The sequence below is a fragment of the Meles meles genome, chromosome 19 (assembly GCF_922984935.1).
Source record: "Meles meles chromosome 19, mMelMel3.1 paternal haplotype, whole genome shotgun sequence".
In the NCBI taxonomy this organism is placed as follows: domain Eukaryota; kingdom Metazoa; phylum Chordata; class Mammalia; order Carnivora; family Mustelidae; genus Meles; species Meles meles.
In genome coordinates, this window is record NC_060084.1 from 27,050,558 (window position 1) to 27,063,028 (window position 12,471).

Genomic DNA, 12,471 nt, shown 5'->3' on the forward strand with positions numbered 1-12,471 from the left:
GGGACATACAGCGTCATCTGTCTGTGAGTCTTGGTCAGCCGGGGAGAAGTGCGAGAAAGCCCAGTTGGAATGTTCTCTCACAGAACGGCTGCTTCCCTTTCTTTGCCATGCAGGACCAGCCACACTGGAATCCATGCACAGCTGGATTAGCCGGCATCTGAGTGCCACCGGGATGTCAGCGATGTTTTAAGCACTTTCAGTATATTAATTCATTTCATCCTCAGAGTACTCTGAGATGTGGGTATCATCATCCCCCCCCCCACTTTTTAAAAAAAATTTTTTTAAAGATTTTATTTATTTATTTGACAGAGAGAGAGATCACAAGTAGGCAGAGAGAGAGGGGGAAGCAGGCTCCCCGCTGAGCAGAGAGCCTGATGTGGGGCTCGATCCCAGGACCCTGGGATCACGACCTGAGCCGATGGCAGAGGCTTAACCCACTGAACCCAGGCGCTCCATATCCCCCACTTTTTTTAGACGGAAGAGTTTTCCAGAGCTTTTCCCACATATTAACACCAATCTATAGTCATGCCTTCCTTAAGGGCCTGACTTGCTCTGAGATTTCTGGGGATGCTCCCTCCAGCACAGGGACCAGATGTGGTCCAGACAGGCTAGAGGAAGGTAAAGTCCTTTGTCAACTTTGAGAAGAAAGGTATTTCTCAGGGCAGCCCCACGTTCCAGCTCTTCATAGGCTCTCCTGGCCATCTTATCCTGCCAGTGGTTGAGCCCAGACTGCTCCTTGGAATGAGCCCAGACCCACCACCTCCCTAGGTTCTTACCCTTGAAGCTCTGCAGCAGTCTCTGGGGGCGGGGAAAGAAGGAAGATGAGTTCTGCCTCCCTGCAAGAATCAGACACTGAGCCATGAAACCGGTGGACTGGACACCAGCACATCACCCACTACCTGCACTCCCCTTGCAGCCCCAGACATCCAGAGAAAGTCTTTTATTATAACCAAGAGAGAAACAACTGGCAGAAATGCCCCAAATCAGACAAGTGAAATTTGTGACTGTCGTTGTCTGATGAATCCGAGAGAGTATTTTTAAAAGTCAGGAAAACAATATGTACAGAGAGGACTTTTGAAATTAGGAATGCAAAGAGCTTCTGTGGGAGTTACCGTATTTTAGGGTAAAGAGCAACGGCACTTGACCCACTCCGTAATCCGAAGGGGGGGGGGGGGGAACCCAGTTCAGCACCATGGAGAGCGACACGCGGCTCAGGATTCCCGGGCTAAAATTACACTTCCTAGATGTGCTGACCCACTCCTTCAACCGTCCACCCATCTATCCATGCATCGTTCTGCTCAGCCACTATATACTGAGTACCAGGTGCCAGTCCTGAGCTGGGCTCTGGAGATATTGAAGTGAATAAAACAGATTCAGGCCCACATGCGTACGTATTGCAGACATGGTGCTGCATTTCCCACTCCCTACAATCCCCTCCCCTGTTCTCAAGCCTCTGAAGGCCCCGATTCCACCTCTTTTGCTCACCTGACCTGCAGGGTCCTGACAGTAGGGCATTCGACTGCTACCTTTGTCAAGCAGAGTAACGTCGACAGGGAGACATTGTTGCGGCTCAGGCTGCAAGATTGTGGTGAGGGTATCAGGAGCAGATCCTATATTCCAGGGGCCCCAGACTTTCTTTGCTCTCCCGGGCCGGGGTGGGGTGGGGTGGGGTGGGGGTGGGGGGTGGGGGTGTGTGTGGAAAGATTGCTTACTCGAGCTTCTGGAGCCGCGGCAAACAAGGAAGTACCTCCACGATGTTCAGCACGGCCCAGTCCTTGAACTGGTTGTCCTGAAAGCTGAGAGGCCCAGCCCCTCAGCCATGGAGCTGGGGAACTTGGGGGCCCCAGTTGGCAGGTGACATGGTTGCCCCAAGTCAGAGGCCCACAATATGTTGGTGACCTGCTCCACAGTACCCAGTAGGCCCAGCTAGGAGAGGCCCTCTGCTGTCCTCACGTCTGTCCCTATTCAGTCCCAAGGGGGACTTCCTGCCTAATGGCCCAAGAGATCGGGATAATGGGCTGTGAAGGCCTCATGAGGTGGGATGGGGACACCCAGAACACTGCTCTTAGGGCTACGTCTGGGATGTGCCTCAGGCCAGAGTTTATCAGGGCCTCCTGGCTCCTGGGTGATAAGCAGAGTCGAGACTGGGATACAGATGCTGCTGCTTCCAGCCCCAGCTCTGGCCTTGACTCACCCAGAACCTCACCCAGGCCAAGCACTTTGTTTCTGACCTCACATTCCCCATCTGTCAAATGGGAGCCTCCAATCCAGCCTTGCCTGAGTTCCTAGCCAAAGGGACAGAAGTGCGAGGGTCCTTTTGTGCATGATCGCTCTGGTTAGTGCAAAGGTTTAGGAATGTGAACTTGTTGACACTTTTTTCCTCCTGATTATTGACAGTGACCTTTGTCTTTTCTCCTGCCAGCCGGTGATCCCACAGAAAGGCACCCAGCTGAGGGGACAGGAGCTGTGGTCCGGCTAACATTCCACTCAGTAAGTGGGATGACTTAGTGCCAGGTTGCATGTGTCTGGACAAAGGGTGCCCTTCTAAATCTCCTAAAGGTGCCATACAAGCTTGTGGTGGTTCTGCCCATGAGCTCTTGAGAATGCGCTGCAGCCCCACCCCTCCTGGGCTACTCATCAAAAACACAGGGCAGGACTATATCTGCACAGATGTGATTGGTTAGCATGTAACTTGCAACTAAATGGGTATGTGGATCTAAGTGTGCACAAGTGTGCACACACCTATGAATGTGCATGTGAAGGGAACATGTGTAAGTGAGCAGGCGAGTGCAAGTGCATGAGAGTGAAGGTATGTGTGTGTTTCATGCACTTGTGTGGACCCACCATGCCTGACACCTGCCTACACATGGCCATCCCTTCTCTCAAGGTCACAAAAAGAGGAGAAGGGCGGCCTCAATACTCAAGGTCCTTCAAGACAGCCCCAACTATGAGATGAAGGAAGCAGTGCTCTAGGTTTCAGGGGAGCCTTGTGTCTGGATCTAGCCTCACCCCGTTTTTGGACCAAAACCTCCCCTCTCTGGGTCTCACTGAAAAATAGGCCAAATCCTGATGGAAAATGCAGGACTCATTACAGGCTCTGGGGTGGGTGTGGGGAGCCCAGGGACCTGGGAAATAACTTGTCCCCCTAGCCAGCTGGTCTACCTGGAGATCACTCACCTGACCTCTTCCAGCTGTGGACAGAGGCGCAGAGCCTGCACCAGGTGGCTGATGCCTCGGGCAGTGATCTTACTTCCTGCTAACCTACAGGGTAAGCAAACGTGGTGGGCAAGAATGGGGGTGGGAAAGGGGGTAGGTAGGTCAGGAATCTGTCCTGTGCAGGGTCAAAGGGAGAGGGGAGAGTTTCAGGCATTTCCAGCTGAGGATCCCTCTAGGACCCAAGCCCGGGCTTACCCCAGCTTCTTCAGGCTCCCCATTGTCGACAGGCTCCTGGAGAGGGCTTCGGCAAAAGCATCCCCACACTTCCTGCTCTTAAAGCTGCCAAAGGAAGAGGCAAGATGGCAGAGCCTTAGTGCTGGGCAGGGCTTAGAAGCCATCACTCCCACCCCTTCCTCTGCCAGATGGAACTGAATGGTGACATTAATAGTAGTAGCAGTAGCTGTTGTTTGTAGAAATAACGAACGCGTAGTATGGCAAAGACTGCTAACTGCCCACGGAAACCCATTCTCCACGGATGCAGCTCTTACTGGGAACAGTTTCCCACTCACATTTCCAGCCTCCCGTGCAGCTCAGAGTGGCTATGCAGATATGTTCTCGCCACTGAAAGGTGAGCCGAAGGGACATGTCCCATTTCCACGTGTGTGAGCTTGGACACACTGGGTGCATCTAATGCACGCTCCCTTCCCTTCCCCGAAGCTGGAGCAGAGATGCCCATGACCCAGGTTTGACCATGCAGATCTAGATGCCCAAGGGGACGATGGAGCATCAGGGGGAGGGACCTGGGTCCCTGCATGACCACATGGAGCTGAGTCAGCTCAGAGACCTGGACCACTTACCTCTGAGCGTTCCACAACATGCAAACAAAATTCAACATTACTTCACTCACTGTACTGGGGGGCAGGGAGGTGGGTTCTCTGAGCTTCACCTTTTCTCTTGCTCCTACTACACATACTGAGCCTTTACTGTGTACTAGGCGCTTGCTAAGGAGGGTTTTCCCGGCATTCTCTTACCAGGCTCTCACAATAACCTCATGTAGTTGGTATTATTACTGATTCATTTTAGGGACAAAGAAACTCAGGCTGTGAGGTTAAGTATCCTGCCCAAAGTCAGACCACCTCTGGAGTCAGAGGCTCCAGTCTACAGCTGAGAGGGAGAAGGAGACTCAGCAGAGTTCCAGCAACCGCAAGGACACCTGGACCCTAAGGTCTTGGGAGGAAGGGAGCTTCTGCACCAGCTCTTGGGTCAAGGGGCAGTTTGGACTCTGTCCTCATGTTCGAGATCTGTGCCCAGCCTCCCTTGGCGAGGGTTTGACCGACTCCACCCTCCCGAAGCCCAGGTCCCTCCTAGGGGCTCACCCGTCCTCCCCTGACCCTACTCTTACCTGAGATTCTCGACCTGCTCACAGCCCACCAGGGCCTCAGGACAGTGGGGCTCCAGAGGGCAGCCCTCAAAATCCAGGTGGATGGGGGCGTTCCTGTGCCCCAAGATGCTGGTCAGGGCAGCCAGGTCGGCGTAGGTCAGTGGGAAATTGTGGAAGGACAGGTGACAGGGGAGACTCTGGGCCATGAGACTGGCCAGCTCAGGCTCCTGGGTCTCACCCACACAGTGACAGAGTGCCACAATCTTTGGCCCCGTGAGCCTGCGGGCGGCCAACTTCCTCAAGGCTTGCATCACCACGGTCTGCCTGGCACTCACCCACATCTCGTCGCGCTGGGCCACGCAGCTGAGGAAGGGTCGGCAGGCGCGGGACGCTAGCCCCGCCAGGAATGTGGGGAGGTGGTCTAGGAGGCCCAGCCTAGCTTTGGTCCGCAGCACCCAGCGAGAACTGAGGGTGACATGGCCGGCAAGTGCATTTCCGTCCAACTTGGGGCTGGCCATCAGGTACAAGGCAGCAAAAAACTCCTGTAGGCTGAGGTGGGTGAAGGCGTAGCCTGTGTCCCGGTGCCCCGGGCCCGTGCAAATGCAGAAGGAGGTCAGCAAACCGAGGGCAGCCGCAAAGGCCATTGTGGGCGGGTGGATGTCTCCTACAGAGAAAATGACCTTCCCGGTCTGCAGGCCACTCAGGGCCACCTCACTGAGCTCCAGTAGGGCCTCGGGAGGCAGGTACCCGCGGGGGCCGAGGGTGGACAGCATCTGCACGTAGTTCTGAGTCACGGTGGGCAGGAGGGCCGCAGACTGGCCTGGCGGGCTGCCCGGGAGCAGACGGAGGAGGCAGAGGCAGGTGACCTGGCAGAGCGCGGGCACGGCACACAGGCTCTGGAGGTGTCTGCTGCCCCGCAGCTCCGCCAGGGCTGCCTCCTGCCCCGACTGGTCCGGGAAGAAGCGGCCCACGTACTCCTCCACCCGCAGCCTGTCAAAGCCCCACATGTGGACTGTGGCTGCTTCGGCGGGCAGGCAGTCAGGCAGCTTCCCTGGGCGGGAGGTGGCCAATACCCAGCAGCCGGGCAGCAGGGTCCCCCGGCAGAGGCTGGAGAAGAGGGCAAGGGCCGGACTTGGGTCCTCAGGACCTGCCTGCCCTCTGCTGGAGCGGGGATGCAGGGCCTGGTCCAGCCCATCAAAGATGAGCAGGACTCCATTAGCATTCTCCTCCAGGTACTGGAAGACCAAGTCGGCGCCTGCCTCGGGGTTCAGGTACAGGTCGAAAAGGAGCTGGGGCAGCGTCAGGAGACGTGTGATCAGGTTGAGCTGGCGGAACTCGAAAAGAAACAGGGCCTGGAAGCGGTCCAGCTGGCCGTCAGCCCACCTCTGGCAGAGCCGATGGGCCAGGGTGGTCTTGCCCATGCCCGCCTTCCCCAGGAGCACCGTCACCCTCGGGCCCTTGTCGGTCCTGGTGCTGAAGAGGTCCCGGATGCTCACGTCCGCGCCATCTTCTGCCTTGGGGTCCCCCGGCGCCATCCCCTCCTGGGTGCGGAAGGGTGCTGGGGTCCGGCTCCACTGCAGGATTGGGGGGATGTAGGCCTGGTGGAAGGCTAGGGGTTGCCCTGGCCCGGGGATCTTACTGCCGTAGCGCTGCTGGGTGGAAGTCTTCAGTAGCTGCAGGTACCTCTGGGCCAGCTCTGCAGGGGGCAGGGCAAGGCATGAGGGTGGGGGCGCCTCCCACCCCCCAGATCCCCTCACCCCAGCACTGGCTGTTGGAAGCCCGTAGCCTGAGCTGTGTGTGCAAGGGCATGGGGATTGGCAAGAACACACAATTCCTAGAAGGAATTGGTTCCCCAGTTCCTGGTTCCACAGAAGCCTTGATTCTGGGGGCCATTCAAATGGAGAAGTCCGGCTCGGGGAGTGCAGATCATGGCTCTGTTTGTTTTGCAACAATATAGATGGTGTAAAGTTGTTGGTGAGATGGAGGAGGGGAAGAGGGGGACTCCCTTTGCAACATCTTCTGTATCTGAGTAGCCTCTTCCCCACCCAATATTTCAGTTTTGTGATTCTCCAGAGGGGAGGGCTAGCCACCTATAGGCCTAGGCACTCGCCGGTCAGAACTGGAGCTGGGCCCTTACTATGCCAGGCATTGACTTTTTAATGTTGGATCCCTGGGAAAGCTTGGGTGGCCCAGGGAAGAACTGGGGCCCTGTCAGGGGATGCTGGGGACAGCTGGTTGAGAACAAGGATTCTTCTGGACAACAGGTGGAGAGTGAGAGAAGTTCTGTCTACTCTACTCCCTCTGGCCTGGCCGGTCCTCAGCAGCCCCCATGCCTTGTGGTGGGGGGAGGTCTCCCTGGTATTCTGCCCATCTCTAAACTGGCCAATAAGGCTCCAAGTCTGAGGTCATGGTGGTCACCTCTCCCCTGCCCACCCAGGACATCCAGTCCATCTCTGCTGGAAGGAAGACCAGAGTTGCCAGGCTCCTGGGAGCTTATCAGCAGGGCACAGAGTCCAGGATCTGTATCCTGGCCCCAGGGCAGGTCCTGATGTCTGGGTCCTTCCTCACCTTGGTACCCACCTAGCTGCTGCTTCTTGCACTGCTTCAGGCGGGGTGAGGACCCACAGCTCTGATAAGGCCGCTTGAGGCCTGGAAAGAATGAGAGAAGAGTAAGGGGTGAAGTCTGGGGGCCTGGGCTGAGGGGCCACCAAGCACCTTTGGGGAGCTCCAGGTCACAAACAGACAGACAAGTGTCACTGCAAAGGCAGTGGCAAAGGCAGGCCTGGGCAAAGGCAAAGGCAGGCCGCGGGCAGAGGTTGAATCTTCAACACCAGCTTCTGTTTGCATAAGGGGGTCGCAGGCCTGGGTGACAGGCTCAGAGGCTCTGTGATGGAGGATCTCCCAGTCCAGGATGCGGGGAGCTGGGCCCACAGCCAGCAGCCTCAGAAACACTCAGCCTTGGCCATTGAATGGCTTGGGAAAGACGCAGGTCTGTCGAGGCCACTGCTGGTTAGGAAAGTGGGGTTTCCAATGGACTAGGCCAGGTCTGCGCCCTCCCCCTGGGGTCAGTGTGTTTCATCACCCTTACTTCACATCTCTCATGTTTCCTCACTTCCCTTACTGGTTTCTCAGATTCTTATCTGTTTTGTGGATTCATAAGAGATACTTTAATGCCTTTCCAAAGAGGCTGGGAAAGGAGAAGGGGAAGAAGGAAAACAAGAAGGAAGGGGAAAGAGAACAGAGGGAAGGAAGAGAGGAAAAAGGAATTAGGGGACAATGTGAAGAAGTAAAATGGGATACTCCCCCAGCAGGGCATCAGTGACCAGTCAGAGCAGCCCCGGGGCAGGACCCTAGCCCTGACAGGTGTTGGCTGTTAAAGTGCTGGGTTGCAGGGAGATTTGGGGACCCCTGAGAGGGACTGGAACCAGTTTGAGGGTATTTTAATATTCCCCAAGTCCTTTATTAATAAAGGACCCACTGGCTAAGCATCATTCAGGTCTGGTCACAACTATGTGATAATTACACCAGCTCAATGGTACAGGCCGGAAGGAACCAGGACTAAATGGTTTTGATCTGCTGGGGAGCTGGGATTCTGGGGTGGACGTTTTCTATTAAAGCCTGTTGATATTACTGCCATGCACAGCTATGGTAAAAAGCCCATACTTCCACAGAAATAAAGGTTCTGAGTGCACAGCCTTCGTGAGACACAATGGTGAAAGATGGAAAGCTTTCCCTTTAAGATCGGGAACAAGGCAAGGGTAACCGCTTTCACCACCTCTATTCAACATAGTACTGGAAGTCCTAGCCAGAGCAATTAGACAAGAAAAAGTAATAAAAGCCATCTAAATTGGAAAGGAAAAGGTAAAACCTGTTTGCAGAGGACAGGGTCATATATGTAGAGAACCTTAAAAACTCCACAAAAGGATCTTTTGGACCTAATAAATGAATTCAGCAAAGTAGCAGGATACAAAGTCAACATATAAAAATAAGCTGCATTTCTGCACAGATGAACAACCTAAAAGGGAAATTACAAAAACAATTCCCTTTACAAAATCATCAAAAGAATAAAATGTTTAAACATTAACCAAGAAGGTGGAAAACGTGCATGATGAAAACTACAAAACACTGGGGCCCCTGGGTGGCTCAGTGAGTTAAGCCTCTGCCTTCAGCTCAGGTCATGATCTCAGGGTCCTGGGATCCAGCCCCGAATCAGTCTCTCTGCTCAGCAGGGATCCTGCTTCCCTCTCTCTCTCTTTGCCTGCCTCTCTGCCTACCTGTGATCTCTTTCTCTCTCTCTCTGTCAAATAAATAAATAAAATCTTAAAAAACAACCAACTATAAAACACAATCTTACCCCAAACAATCTACAGATTCAACACAATTTCTGTCAAATCCCAACAACCTTTTCTGCAGATATAGGAAGATGGATCCTAAAATTCGTCTGGAATCCCAAGGGACCCCAAAGAGCCACAAACTCTTGAAAAAAGAAGAACAAAGTTAGAAGACTCATACTTCTTGATTTCAAAGCTTACTACAGAGCTCCAGTAAGCAAAATAGGGTGGTACTGGCATAAAGACAGATATAGAGACCAATGGAATAGAATAGAGAGCCCAGAAAGAAATCTTCACATATATGGCCAAATAATTTTTGACAAGGGTGCCAAATCCATTTAATGTGGAATGGACAATCTTTTCAAAAAATGGTGCTGAGAAAAGTGGGTGTCCACACACAAAAGAATGAAGATGGACCCTTACTTAACATCACATACAAAAACTAACTCAAAATGGATCAAGAACCTAGATATAAGACCTCTAGCAATAAAACTCTTAGAAGAAAACATAGGGCAAAAGCATCATGACATTGGATTTGGTAATGATTTGTTGGATATGGCACCAAGGCCCAGGGAACACAGGAAAAAACAAACAAAACGGGCTTCATGAAAGTGAAAAACATTTTGTGCATCAGAAGACACTATCCACAGAATAAAAAGAGAACCTATAGAATGAGAGAGGTCTGCAAAACATAGATCTGCAAAGGGATTAGTATCCAGAATATATAAAGAACCCCTAACCTCAACAACAGCAAAACAAAGTGGTTTAAAAAAATGGACAGGGAACTTGAAGAGACATAGCTCCCAAGAAGGCATAACAATGGGCAATAAGCACATGAAAGACACTCAGCACCACCAATCATTAGGGAAATGCAAATCAAAATTACAATGAGATCAATACCACCTCACACCCATCACGATAGCTACTATATTTTAAAAAATCAGAAAACAAGGGCTGGCGAGGATGTAGATAAATCACAACCCATGTGCGCTGCTGGTGGGAAGGCAAAATGGCACTGAGGATGAGAAAACAGTATGGAAGTGCCTCAAAAAATTTAAAAATGGAATTGCCATATGACCCTGGATTTTGGAGATATACTCAAAAAGAACTGAAAGCAGGATTTTGAAGAAATATTTGTTCACCCATGTTCACAGCAGCATTATTCACAAGAGCTAAACTGTGGAAGCAACCCAAGAGTTTAACAGTGGATGGATGGATAAGCCAAGCGTGGTGTTCACAGACAATGGAACGTTCATCAGCCTCACGAAGGAAGGAAATCCTGACACCGGCTACAACATGGACAAGGGACAAGATGTTGAGTGAAATGAGCCGGTCACAAGATGATTCCACTTATAAAAGCTACTGAGAGTGGTCAAATCATAAAGACAGAAAGTAAAATGGTGGTTCCTTGTAGCTAGGGGAGAGGAGACTGGGGAGCTATGGTTCGGGGTGGGGACAGAGTTTCAGTTTTCCAAGATGAAAAGGGTTCTGGAGATGGATGGTGGTGATGGTCACACAAGAGTGAATTTAATACCACTGAACTGTGCACTTAAGAATGGTTAAGGGGTGCCTGGGTGACTCAGTGGGTTAAGCTTCTGCCTTCAGCTCAGGTCATGATCTCAGGGTCCTGGGATCTAGCCCCGCATCGGGCTCTCTGCTCTGCAGGGAGCCTGCTTCCTCCTCTCTCTCCGCCTGCCTCTCTGCCTATGATTTCTGTCTCTGTCAAATAAAAAAGTAAAATCTTAAAAAAATACATTTAAAAAAAGAACGATTAAGATAGGGGCACCTGGGTGGGTCAGTCGGTTAAGCCTCAGCTCAGATCATGATCTCAGCGTCCTGGGATCGCCCGAGGTCAGGCTCCCTGCTCACTGAGGAATTTGCTTCTCCCTCTCCCTCTGCCCCTCCCCACTGCTTGAGCTCGCTCTCTCTTTCAAATACATAAAATCTTTAAAAAATGGATATGTATATTTTGCCACAATAAAAAAAAAAGAAGAAGTTGGCTCATGAATCCTGAGGTGGTCACCATTTGATCGCTGACCTCTCTGTGTTCTACCTGAAAATCAGTCCGAGGTTGCCAGGGTATGGACAGTAGTCCGTGGGTCAGTATTGGGGCCCAGGGCATCTCAGTGATGCGCGCCCAAGTTTGTGGGTTTGGAGGACGAGGCCTAGGGCTAGGGGACAAGGTGAGAACACGCGTCCCCCAATGAGAGTGGCTGGGATCTTGGCACTGCCCCAGGGCTGACACCTTCCTGCTCACTCAGGACATTCCAGCTTAGACCTCTGGGAACAGGTATCAGGACAGGCCAGAGCCTTCAGGGCTGCGGAGGGAGAGATGGGGAGGGGGGCCGGTGCCTAGGATCCATGTTGGCAGGGAGAGGATACGTGCAGATGCGTTGTGGAATGAGGGGCTGGTTTAAGGGAAATGCCTGTGCCCAGCCACCATCTGCCTCCTCAGGGCATGCCCCCCTCCTACTCCGCACCCCTGGGCCTCACCGTGCTGGAGCTGAGAGGCAGGCTGGCTTTCTTCACCGGCCTCCAGCTGGCTGGGAAACGCTGAAAGAGAGGGAGAATGGAAGACGCTGTGGGGCTGTGGGGGGATGCTCTGGGACCAGCTCTGGGACGGGCTGGGGCCCAGTGTCTGGCTCAGGGCTCATCTGTCAGGGCAGGTCCCCAGCAGGAGAGAAGTGAGGTCAACACTCGGCCCAACCAGGGAAGGCAGCTGTGGGCAGAAATGTGCGCGTATACACAGGTCTGTACATGCACAGGTACACGCGGGCATGTCTACAGGTGCACATGTGCACATGAGTCCCGCATCGGGCTCTCTGCTTGGCAGGGAGCCTGCTTCCCCCTCTCTCTCCGCCTGCCTCTCTGCCTACTTGTGATCTCTCTCTGTCAAATAAATAAATAAAATTAAAAAAAAAAAAGAAACACAGAATTTTGCTCCTGTCTTGACCACGTCACCCCCGTGTGACTCAGGCAGATCCTGGCCCTCCCTGGGCCTCCCAGGCTCCCCGGGACAGGGGCCAGCCGGCTGCTCGGCGCCCCTCACGCCTGCCCTTACCGACTCCGTGGCCCCAGGTACTGAGCAGCGGCACCTCGAGGTCCAGCGGCACGTCCAGCTCCATGCACACGCAGTGGATGAACGCCTGCCACGTGGCCTGGCCTTGAGCATGCAGTCTTCTCAGCTGCAGGATGACCCCCTGTGTGGCATCCTGGGCCTTGTCCCCAGAGCACACGTCCATCTTGGGGAGGAAGAACTTCACCTTGGCATTCAGCCATCCTGAGTCTTTGCTGAGCAGCCTCACAAGCCAGTTCCACAGGTGCTCGGTGCCCAGCTGGAGGCTATCGGGGTCCATGAGGAGCCGGCCCTGCAGGGACAGGGGAGGCAGGTGAGCTGGGGGGGCAGGCAAACAGGGGGACAAGTCAGCTGGTAGGAAGCCAAAGGCGTAATCAAGAACCATGTCCCACATCTGGGGGGCCGTGGGCAGGCAGACAAGTGGATTCTTGGTGGAGTCTCCTTGCCTGTGCCCAGGGATCGGTCCCAGAGAACGGCCCGCTTCTTTCTTACCCCTTACCCCCTGCTTATCTGTGCCCGTGTCCTGG

General features: G+C 53.4%; 1 protein-coding gene across 5 annotated transcripts in view; it reads right to left on the minus strand.

The window, feature by feature from the left end:
- The window catches only part of NLRC5 (NLR family CARD domain containing 5), an 86,634-nt gene that overhangs the window by 44,192 nt on the left and 29,971 nt on the right, over window positions 1-12,471 (minus strand). For 4 of the 5 annotated variants that reach the window (XM_045987340.1, XM_045987337.1, XM_045987339.1 and 1 more), the window contains exons 3-11: window positions 11,930-12,236; window positions 11,362-11,421; window positions 7,118-7,186; window positions 4,559-6,233; window positions 3,412-3,495; window positions 3,178-3,261; window positions 1,713-1,796; window positions 1,486-1,575; window positions 777-836 (exon numbers count right to left, since the gene is read on the minus strand). In XM_045987340.1, coding sequence (XP_045843296.1) covers window positions 777-836; window positions 1,486-1,575; window positions 1,713-1,796; window positions 3,178-3,261; window positions 3,412-3,495; window positions 4,559-6,233; window positions 7,118-7,186; window positions 11,362-11,421; window positions 11,930-12,224 — 2,501 coding nt within the window. In that variant the 5' untranslated portion in view covers window positions 12,225-12,236. The remainder of the gene's footprint in view (window positions 1-776; window positions 837-1,485; window positions 1,576-1,712; window positions 1,797-3,177; window positions 3,262-3,411; window positions 3,496-4,558; window positions 6,234-7,117; window positions 7,187-11,361; window positions 11,422-11,929; window positions 12,237-12,471) is intronic. The other variant, XM_045987338.1, reaches the window with a different exon arrangement.